This window comes from Diceros bicornis, chromosome 4 (assembly GCF_020826845.1).
Source record: "Diceros bicornis minor isolate mBicDic1 chromosome 4, mDicBic1.mat.cur, whole genome shotgun sequence".
Classification (NCBI taxonomy): domain Eukaryota; kingdom Metazoa; phylum Chordata; class Mammalia; order Perissodactyla; family Rhinocerotidae; genus Diceros; species Diceros bicornis.
This window is the reverse complement of record NC_080743.1, coordinates 78,761,414-78,773,468: the sequence shown is the minus strand read 5'-3', so window position 1 is coordinate 78,773,468 and position 12,055 is coordinate 78,761,414. Positions and strand designations below refer to the sequence as shown.

The 12,055-nt window shown below is 37.3% G+C and overlaps 1 protein-coding gene across 1 annotated transcript in view; it reads right to left on the bottom strand.

The window, feature by feature from the left end:
• Window positions 1-4,772: 4,772 nt before the first annotated feature.
• RPS6KC1 (ribosomal protein S6 kinase C1) overlaps window positions 4,773-12,055 on the bottom strand; it is a 176,355-nt gene continuing 169,072 nt past the window's right edge. Inside the window, exon 15 of the mRNA XM_058539841.1 lies at window positions 4,773-7,586. Within this exon, the coding sequence (XP_058395824.1) occupies window positions 7,476-7,586 (111 nt within the window). The 3' untranslated portion in view covers window positions 4,773-7,475. The remainder of the gene's footprint in view (window positions 7,587-12,055) is intronic.

The following is a 12,055-nucleotide window of genomic DNA, read 5'->3' as shown; positions in this document are numbered from 1 at the left end:
ACTTTATTAGTAATCTCATCTAATAATCTTGGTACCTTATAAACAAAAGAGCCTTAAAGTGAAAAATGAGATAGTGGGTCACCCACATTCCCCTCACCCTGCACCCCCTCTACACACACACTTAACCTCAGGGAACATCTACATTTCACTTCACTTCTGTGAAGCTTGACGCCCATTTTCAAAACGCAAAACCAAGTCTACTGAGAAAGCACTCCCAGCTGAGTCCCTCAGTTCTAAAGAGAAAACAGAGCAGTTTTGCTACACTTCAGAATCCGATGAGAACATTCTGGTGTCTTTCCCAAACCTACAGTTTAGATTCTTTACATTCAGATTTTGAACAACGCAAGGACTAAATACTAAATTTCCACTGTGGCTCTGCTTAAGAAGGAGCAAAAAACCCAACAATATACAAGAAGTAATCAAAAGAATTGTAATTATAGTTTGATGTTTATTCTGTTTCTAAAATACATTTGAGACAGCAGAAGCTATCTGTAAAGGGTGAGTTATCTGAAGCTGGATGACTCTGACAGAAGGTGCTGAGTCTCCGGGGGAACGGAATCGCCCCCACCAGGTGCTCCTCCTTTTGCCTGCCGCCTCTGATTTTGTTCTTCATCCAATTGGCTATTCCCCTTGCCTTTTCCCTTCCTGCCTGTCCTCATCATCTATCTTCTGTCACTTCTGGTGATTCCTATTGGTGCAAGGACTTCCTGCGCCAGCCTCCTGGGAAATGTGCTAAGTGTTGGGAAATGTGTTCGAACTCAAAACAGGTATCAGAGGGAAGGATGTCTATGATCATACAAGGCCGAGGCGAAAGCTGACATTAAACTAAACCAGTGGTTCTCAAACTTAATCGTGCATCAGAATCCCCTGGAAAGACCTGTTAAAACAGACTGCTGTGCCGGCCCCCGGAGCTCTGATTCAGTAGATTTGGAGAGGGTCTGAGAATCTGCATTTCTAACAAGTTCCCAGGTGATGCTACCGTTGAGGGTCTGGGGATCACCTTTTTTTCACTTTCCTAAAACTTTTTTATTTGGAAATAATTTAAAACTTAAAGAAAAGTTGCAAGAGGAGTAAAAATCACCCTATTCTCTTGACCCAGATTGGGATCACTTTTTGAGAACCCCTGAGCTAAGCTATGCCAAGAGTTTGGTTCAAAGAGAGCAATCACCTGGCAGGATGGAATGCCTTCTAAGAGCAAGAGCAGAACACTATCCAAATAGAAAGCAAACCAGCTATTTCAAAGCAAAAGGCTGGGGAGGAGTGCCACCAGTGAAAAGAAAGTGAGTTTGGACCCAGGGGTTTTAAGCTCTAAATAGTAAATATCATTATCAACCAGTGGAGGAAAGTGTGTCTCTCTCTGGTGAGTGCTTGGGGGTGATTTTACAAAAAACAAATTCATAATCTCCTAGTATAAAGTGGCTTCAAGAAAAAAGGAAAGCAATTATTTGATAGGGAAACTCTGTCCGCTTGAGAGACACAGAACAGAGGACAATGACGTAGCCTTCCTTTGTATTCTCTCATCTTAACTCAGGACTTTCTCTCCTGCCTGAAGTTCTGCAATAACTCCTAACTGATCTCTCTGCCTCTAATTGCCCTCTCTCCAATTTATTCTCCATTCTAACCTTAAAATTATCCTTTCAACAGCAGGCTGCAACCATGTCAGCTCTCTAAGAACCTTAACTAGTTCCCTATGACATAGAGAATGAAGTCCAAGTGTCTCAGTATGGCATTTCATCTGGCCCCAACCTACCTTTCAAATCCATGTACCTACAAACCAGCTGAAACAGCGTATGCACAGCTTTACATTTTCCCATCTCCGTGCCTTTGTACACAACTGTTTTTTTGTTCCCCTAGAAACTTTCCTTCTCCCCAAATAAAATCTTTATTGAAAAAAAAAAGTCCTTATGTTTAAAAATACTGTTCCAACTTCAAGGTTCTGCAGCAATACAGGAAGCCTTCCTGCAGCTCCTCAGATCTCTCCTGTGTGCTCCCATACTCTATTTGTACCTTACACCACTTACAACATTCTGCCCTACTTATTATTTATGCCTTCTTTCTACCAGGTGTTTTAAGGTCCTTGAAGACAGGCACCATGTCTTTTGTTCAGTGACCAGAGAAGCCCGTAACAGGGGCGGAGGGTGGATGAAGAGGAGGCAGAGAGAGGAAGAAGGAGGAAAAATGAGATAACAGTAGGAGAGCACGGTGAGGGGGAAAAGTTCAGTTTTAAAGTTTTCTTAGGCATTCAGAATCTTTTTGCTGAAGACAGAGCCTTCAAATATCTTAACACTTTCTCTTTCCAGAACAATCCCAAGAGACTGAAGACTTCTACAAATTTTCCTTCGTTTTGCCAACACCTCACCTCTTTTTCATCTTGTTTTCCATCTATGTCGCTACTGAGTCCATTTTATCTATATATCGCCCAACATCACATTGCAGTCATTATTATTTTGGCACTGAAACAGGTTCTAATCCCTTTACATTCGTCACGTCCCCTTTGACATTTGCCTCTTTTGGTGGGGTTGGTCAAACTCCTGTGCTGTGGATTAGCTTTAGGAGGAACTGGGGATCAACATTCCTAGAAGAGTTATCTTTTTGATATAAAATGTTTTAATTTGAGATTTACAGAAGGAGGGTGCCAGTAACTCTAAATGTGACCAAAAGCTGGTTCACGTGTCATTCTCCCTTACCACATTCAGTAAGAGGTACTCCTGCCCAAAGAAATCACAGCAGCTCTCCTCAGACACTCGTGGCCTCTCCCTTTACCACCAGCTATACCAGCTGTCTTCAGCAAGGAGATGGAGATAGAACTGACACTAGAGATGCCTGTCACTTAATCCTTTCCAAAGACGCAGTTCAGCAGCTCTTTTCCTGGGGTAGTAGGAATAGTTTTGGTTCTGCCTAACTCTTCCTGGAGGAAGAACTAAGAACTGCACTTCCGTCTAGCTCAACAAAGGCTCTCTACTGCTCCAGATACCTGGGCCAACACGCCTGACGAGCGTGCTGCTTCACTTCCCTAGACCACCTCACTCGAGTTTTTTTCTTTCTTATACCTCCACAAATCTTCTCTGTCTCTATTTCTCCCTGAGAAGAGATCCCTGGATCAAGGGAAGAAGTTATGTGATAGGAACAAAAAATGCAAAGCTATGCCATCTATATATATATATCACCACCACCATAAATCTCCCCAAAAAGGAAGCTTGTTCTCTGGTTTCCTCTTTACTGTCCTTGAGAGAGTAAGTGATGCCGAGTCACAAAACCCTGTAGTACTTTGCTTCTCATTTCCCTACTGCTGTTATGTTTACAACTTGATTTAGAAATAGCTGACTTCACAGCTTTTGCCATTTAGCAACCCTTCAACATAAGGACTTAATATGAAATCCTTAAAATGAGCTGACTGGACATCAAATACTCAAAAGTCCAAATTACCTAGCCTGGTAGAGGTTAATGTTCTGCATTAAATAGGAAAAGAAAGTATCAATTTTGTACTCTGATTATGCCTGCCAAAGAACTGAGTCAAATAAACACATAAAATATGAGAGATGAGGGCAATCAGGGTAGGAATACCACCACAGTCATTGAGAAAGGTCTAGTGAGCAAATGTAGGTGTGTCCTAACCTCCTTTCACCTCCATGTATGTCTATCGGGACCTTCAACTCTCCTCCTCCAGTGTAGAGCTGACTGAGAAATAACCTTTTAATATTCTATTCTATTTATAATTTTTATAGCCACATAACCACTAAGGGTTATGCTACTGAGCGGGTATATGGCAGCAACCCAAGGATCTGGGATTACTAGAAAAATAATTATAAGAAAACAGTTAAGTACCAATTAAAGATTTTCATTAACCTTGTCTTTCTACAATGTTGGTTTATCAAATTAGTTTACTCTGAAAAATAGAAAGCCCGTCATATGCTTGTGGAGCTTAGGACTCACCTACCTTTTTGTTCTATAGGAGAGGGAGCAGGTCTAGAATAGTTTTATTTGATTAAGGTTAAAAGGCTAGTTAGTCACAGAGATAGGACCAGAACACCACTCTAAGACTTGCCATTATATTCTACAAGCCTCAAAGAAAGAGCTTGCGATACCAGGCTTCATTACCCACAGCATTTAGATATATCAGAGGTTATATCAACTACTTTAAAAAGAAAGACAATCTATCTTATGCCTTGGCCTTTGCTATAAAGTTAATTCCTGAGTGAGTCCAATAAAGACGCTATAAGCGGCCCCCTGAGAAACCAAGAGCTTTTCAGTGCTATAGTCAGATTTCTTCTGTTTGGATTCATAAATTACGGGCAAGTGAATTCAACCAAGGCATACTATGTGTGGGGTCCTGATATAGTGTTACTGGCCACAGCATGAGTATTATTTATAAATTGTATAATCTTTAGTACATGTATTACATGAAAGCGAAATTCAGTCTTGGTTCACAATAACTCTGAAATAGGATAGGAAAAGCTTGAGGGTCAAAACACAACAGGAATTATAGCTGCTTAAAAATCTTAAAAGGGAGATTTAAATATATTATCAAGAATTTAGTTATCATAACACAAAAGTTGAAAAGATCTAGGTCTCAAAAAGTATTAACTCATATCATAGTTAAAACAAATTGCTAAAATGATGGCATTCTTTTTTACTCTCAGGGAGCTTCACTTACCCATCTGTGAAATACAAATGGGAGATTTTCAGATCATATCTTAAGACAGGTGATATACCATAATGTTACTGGCAACCTGCTGGAAAAGCTCTCTCATAAAGAGCATAGTAAAATAATAGTCAATGGCATTGGTAATTTCATATAAAAATATAAAATCAAATGAGAGTAGGCACTTGAACAGAGGTTTGTACATTAATGTTCATAACGACATTGTTCCCAATAGCCAAAAGGTGGAAACACCCAAACATCCATTCACAGATAAACAGCTAAACAAAATGTGGTATTACATGCAATGGAATGTTACTCAGCCTTAAAAAGGAATGAAATTCTGATACATGCTATAGCATTGATGAACCATGAAAACATTATGTTAAGTAAAATAATCCAGACACAAACAAATATTATATGATTCCACTTATATGAGAGACCTAGAAGAGTCAAATTCATAGAGACAGAAAGTAGAACAGTGGTAACTAGGGGCTGGGGGGTGGAAGAATGGGAAGTTATTGTTTAATGGGTACAGAGTTTCAGTTTGGGATGATTAAAAAGTTCTGAAATGCATAGCAGTGATGGTTGAATAAAAATGTGAGTGTACTTAATGCCACTGAATTATATACTTAAAGTGGTTAAAATGGTAAATTTGATGTTATGTATATTTTACCACATTAAAAAAATCAAATGAGAAATACTAAGTGGGAAGTTCTTTTATGATTTTGACCCATATGACATATGCTTAAAAAAAAATACAAAAAACAACAACAAATAGTATCACCCATAGCATTAGAAATACTAATATTTCTAATATACATCATCAAATAAAAGCAGACTTGGGTTCATCACCCCAAAGCCATTTATCCTGTGTGTTTATTACTAAAATAATTCCTGTCCACCATGATTATGAATAATGTATTCACATTTACCACAAGTTCCAATCAAACATACAGAGAGAAATTGAAGCAATGGAATTGTGTCAACACACTGACACAGCAACCATCTGTTGACATTACTGTCCTCTGAATCCAAGGGACCAAAATCATGTGGTAGGGCTGGGAGCTTCACCTTAGCTGTGAAGTCCTACTTTCATGTCATAGGGCACTTCTGGAAGGAAGCTCTGTAATGGCCAGCTCTAACTACTTGCAGATTTCCTACTAGTCCTACACAGGAAGTCATCCTTGTGTCTCACCTGCATGAGTTCCTGTTATGAGGCCAGGGGCTGGTGAGTTGAAATCCAGTTCCAGGGACTGATGTCATCTTGACTGAGCTGTGATCCTGGTGACCTGTTCCCCATCCTGGTGTTGTTGCAGTCCTTCAGCTGGGGTTCAGGTTATAAGGGGACCAAAAAGGAAAAAGGGGGAGTAGGGTAACAGAAAAAGGAAAAATGCTTGCACATTTCCTTTGTTTCATTAAAGTATTTGCTGCTTCCATTTAATTTGATGGGAGGACCTGGGTGATGGCAGATGGAAGCTGTACAGATGCTCTTGGAGGAGGGGTGGGCTCTCACACAGATCTCAAAAATACAAAGGATTAGAAGATACAGAAGACTTTCATTATTTCTGGTGACTCCTAACTTGGAAATAGTGACTTATTTCTTCGTCTCTGGATAAAGTTTAAAAAACAGACATTAACGCCTTTAAAACATTTGAAAATTGTTGTAAACAATGCATGACTATGGGAGCTATCTTAGCAACATGAAAGAAATCATACACGTTTGGAAATGTGTAAATACTCATATTCTTTCTACACAATGTCAAGTAGATTAGGAGGTCAAATCTGGAAATCCCATCACTATAAGAAATAAAATAGGATTGCCATTCAATGCCACTTAGACGAGAGCCCTTGGTTCTTAGTATAGGCAAGCCAAAAAACTAAAATAAAGTCAAGCAGCAGAAGCAGCTAAAATCCCAAAATAAAAGGAAGAGAGGCCTTTTTAAAAAAAATCTTAAGCAATTAAATGGAGAGATTTAAATTTTTACCACATTTATTTTACATCATGATTTCTTAGTCATTAAGTTGATACAATTTGGGGAAATAAATACTTCCTTCCCTTTTTTGTTGCTTACGTTTCAGCAGGGGTAAAAAGAACAGAATATGAGAGAATAGGCAAAGGGTGCAGGAAGTGGAAAGATGAAGTTGAAGAGAGAGACGGTGAGCGTTTGTAGGAACCTTCTGTAAGCAGTGTCAACCAACAACGTACAAAGTTGACAACATCAAGTGTTTTCTTCTCACGTGGACTTCTGAAACATGAAACAATATCAGGCCACATTCAACACACATTAGTTATAGAGCATTGTGGTACAGGTTTCCTATCAGACATGATGTGTATATTCTTTTTTTCTCACTCTTTAAGCTCCACAGATGACATTACTCATGAAGCAGTTTTCACATATTATTCAGCAAATATTAATTTCATCATATAACCCAATCTTGGTTAGCAGTTAGCTGCCATGTAAAGGTCCTCCTCTCAAGTAACACTTAATTCTATACTTGGAGCTTCACGTCAGAGGAAGTTCTTGAAGGGCATTCCTCTTTCAGTTGGGTTTACAACTTATCTGCAATACCATTTAAATGCAGATAAAACAAGGGACACACCTGCTTAAAGGTATGTACATAACAGCCCCTTGCAAACTAGCCAATATCTTGTCCAAAAAGTAACTGTAAAGCAATTGTTTTCTTTCAGCCTTTTTCTTCCCCCATTTCCTCTAACGGTCTTTATCCCAAAGCTTTGGTGCTCCACAAGTGACCGTGAGGCAGAGCTGCCTCTGTGCTGGAGGCGCCCGTCACAGAGAAGATCAGAATGTGTGCAGATTATCCTGCATTATGTTCATCTCATCAGTTCTGCCCAATCCACAGGGGTAAAAAATGGATGAGATTTGATATCTTCAACACCAGCAACTCCAGCACCAAGTCGCTCCACAGGGTTGAACTGCAAGAGCTAAAAAAGAGGGATTTAGTGAGTAACAGGAATCCAACTGGCGAATCAAAGGAAAACAAAAATATATGAAAGAAAAGAACTTTTAAATTCAACCCCAGTGACAAATGGACTTCATTAATAGTCAACTGACTATATTTCCTTGAAAGGGAGCTATGTCTAAACACCACTCTAGCTGTGGGATGGTGGGAGATATCTGAGTTTACAGCTTTTCAACTGATTTGAAACATGACCTGAGTAACTCACTTTGTTTCTCTCATCCTCATTTAGTATAACAGGATAGCTACACCTATCAATTTCCTATTCAAAAAGTATATCGTGACATTAGACATTGCACCAAATTCTGAGAGATCCCATTCCTTCCATGATTAGAAAGTTTAAGAAGCACAGTAAGTCTTTCAACTCCTAGTGAATTATATATGCACTGAGACTAAACTTGACCTCAAGTCTGAACAAGCTAATTCGTACTCCAAAATCTATCTAGTCTTTGGAATAGCTGACTCACATGGAATAATACGACCCAATGAGTGAAACATGTTTTGACTTCTTCACTAATAGGAATCATGTATAAGATAAGTTAATAGTGTTATATGCAACAGGATTGTTAAGTGTGGGAAAACAGAAGTAGTTATATACAATTACAGTGGATCCTGAGCATGCGGGAAGAATGTGTCTTGACATTGATGTATCCTCAAATTTTTTGTTTTAACAGCTATACTGAGAGATAATTTATACATATAACATAAAACTTGTCTATTGTAAGTGTACAATTCAATGATCCTAAGTAAATTTAAAGAGTTGTGCAACCATCACCATAATCCAGTTTTAGAACACTTTGATTACCCTAGAAAGTTTCTTTATGCTGTTTGCAGTTAATCTTCACTTCCATGCCCAGCCCTAGGCAACCACTGATTTGCTTTCTGTCTCTATAAACTTGCCCTTTCTGGATATTTCATGTAAATGGAATCAGAAAATATGTTGTCTCTTGCAGCTACCTTCTCTCACTTAGTATAATGTTTCTGAGCCTCATCTACGTTGCAGCAGGTATCCACAGTCCGCTCCTTTCTATTTCCGAACAGCATTCCACTGTTTGGATATAACACATTTTGTGAATCTATTTACCAGTTAATGAACGTGGACTTTCTAGGTTGAGGCTATAATGAATAATATTGCTATTAACATTCACATATATGTCTTCATGTGGACATATGTTTTCATTTCTCTTAAGGACATTCCAAAGAGTGGAACTGCTGGGTCATGTGGTAAGTTTATGTTTAGCTTTTTAAGAAACTGCCAAACTTTTCTAAAATAGCTGTACCATTTTACACTCCCACCAGCAATGTATGATGGTTTCAGTTTTTCTACATCCTTACCAACACTTGATACTGTCTATCTTCTAGTGGGTATTAGTGGTATCTTACAGTTTTAATTTGCATTCCCTAATGCCTAATGATGGTGAGCATCTTTTCACGTTCTTATTAGCCATTTACATAGCTTCCTTGTTGAATCTTTGCCTATTTTACACTGAGTTGTCTGCTTATTCAGTTATGAGTTCTTTATACATTCTGAATACAAGTCCTTTATCAGCTACATGATTTGCAAATATTTTCTCCCAGTCTGTGGCTTATCTCTTCATTTTCTTACTGATGTCTTTTGAAGTGCAAAAAGTTTTTAATTAAAATGAAGCCCACGTTATCAATTTTTTTCTTCTATGGATCATGATTTTGGTGTCATATCTAATAACTCTTTGCCTAACCCAAGGTCATGATGATTTCCTCCTATGTTTTCTTCTACAATTTTTATGGTTTTAGCTCCCATACATAGGTCTATGAGCTATTTTGAGTTAATTTTTGCATATGGTATAAAGTAAGGGTCTTAGTTCATTTTGGTTTTAGCATGTAAATATTTGATTTTCCCAGCACCATTTGTTGAAAAGACTATTTTTTCACAATTTTGCTAATCTTTTCAAAGAATCAACTTGTGATTTCCTTGATTTTTCTTACTTTTCTCTTTTCTATTTTCATTGATTTCTGATTTCTTTCTTCTGCTTACTTTGGATTTACTTTGCTTTTTATAGTTTATAGTCTTTTTCTAGTTTCCTAAGGTGGAAGGTGAGATTCCTTTTTTTACGACCTTTCTTCTTTTCTGATGCAGTAGTCCCACCTTACCTTCAGTTTCACTGTCCACAATTTCAATTACCCGTGGTCCACCGTGGTCCAAAAATATTAAATTGAAAATTCCAGAAATAAATGATTTATAAGTTTTAAATTGCACACCGTTCTGAGTAGCATGATGAAATCTTGTGCTGTCCTGCTCTGTCCCGTCCAGCACGGGAATCATCCCTTTGTTCAGTGTATCCATGCTGTATAGTCTACCCTTCCATTATTCACTTAGTAGCCATCATGGTTATCAGATCGCCTGTTGTGATACTACAGTGCTTATGTTCAAGTAACCCTTATTTTACTTAATAATGGCCCCAAGCAAACAGTAGTGATGCTGGCAATTCAGATATGCCAGAGAGAAGCTGTGAAGCGCTTCCTTTAAGTGAAAAGGTGAAAATTTTCAACTTAAGAAAAGAAAAAAAATCGTATGCTAAGATCTACAGTAACCTTTATTACAGTATATTATAATTGTTCTATTTTACTATTAGTTATTATTGTTAATCTGCCTAATTTATAAATTAAACTTTATGATAGGTATGTATGTATAGGAAAAAACATAGTACATATAGGGTTTGGTACTATCCATGGTTTCAGGCATCCACTGGGGGGTCTTGGAACGTATCCCCCACAGAGAAAGGGGGACTACTGTATAGGTGTTTAAAGTCATAGATTTTCCTCAAGAACTGACTTAGCTGCATCTTATAAATTTTGTGTGTTTGTTCTCATTCTGATAAAAACATTTTCTAGCTTCTCTTGGTATTTCTTCTTTGACTCATAGGTTATTAGAAATGTGTTGTTTAATTTCTAAATATTTGTGAATTCACCAGATCTCCTTCTGTTGATGATTTCTAATCAAATGTTATGGTCAGAGTATATTGCAGGATTTTAATCCTTTTAAACTTTCAAACTTGTCTTATGGCATAGCATATGATCTTTCTTGGAGAAGGTTCCATGTGTATGTGATAAGAATGTATTCTGCAATCATTGTTCTATATGTGTCAGAGTTGTCTAATAATGTTATTTGAGTCTATATCCTTGCTGATTTTCTATCAATTATCAAGAATGGGTATTGAAGCCTCCATTTATTATTATTGGACAGTCTATTTTTCCCTTCAATTTGGTCAGGTTTTGCTTCATATGTTTTGAGGCTGTTATTAGAGCATATACATTTATAATCATTATATCTTTCTAAGTATTGACCCTTGTATCATTATGAAACATCTGTCTTATCTCTAGTAAGTCTCTTGTCTTCACATCTATTTTGTCAGGTATTTGATGCAGCCACTCCAGCTCTCCTATAGTTACTGTTTGCATGGTTTATCTTTTCCCATCCTTTTTCTTTCAATCTATTTGTGTCTTTGAATTTAAGGAGTGTCTCTTGTACACAGAAGATAGTTGGATCTTACTTTTTTACCCAGTTTAACAATCTCTGTCTTTTGTTTGGTATGTTGAGACATTCACATTGAATGTAATTATTGATATGGTGGGTTACATTTGCCATTTTGCTACCTGTTTTCTACATCTACTGTCTTTTTTGTTTCTCTTTTACTGCCTTCTTTTGTGTCAAATACTTTTTACTGTACTATTTCAGTTCCTATATTAATTTTCTTTTACTATTTTTTTAGTGGTTGCTGTAATATGCTTCTTAATTTATCACAGTCAACTCCAGATTAATACTAATAATTCCCGTGAAATGTAGAAACTTTGCTCTACTATAGCTCCATTCCTTCTACCTCTTTTGTCTATTACTGTCATACATATTACATATTACATCTATATATTATAAACCCAACAGTGCAATGTTATAATTACTGCTTCATACAATCTTATGTCTTTTAAAGGAAACTGAGATGAGAAATAAGAAAAAATATAGTCTTTTATATTAACTCATATTTACCATTCCAGAGTTCCTCATTTCCTCCTATGGATTCAAGTTACTATCTGGTGTCATTTCCTTTCAGACCTGAAGGACTTCTTGTATTATTTCTTGTAAAGCAGGTCTGGTAGCAATGAATTCTCTCAGTCTTTATTTGGGAACCTCTTTATTTCATCTTCATTTTGAAGGATAATTTTGCTGGATATAGAATTCACGGTTGACAGTTACTTCCTTTCAGCACTTTGAATATATCATTACACTGTCTTCTGTTTTCCATTGTTTTTCATGAGAAGTCAGACATTAATGTTCTCTTATATACAATGAGTTGTTTTTCTTTTGCTGCTTACAGAATTTTCCTCTTTGTTTTTGTCTTTCAACAATTTGACTACAATATTCTAAGTGGGGTTCTCTGTATTTTCTGCCTTGGGGTCCAG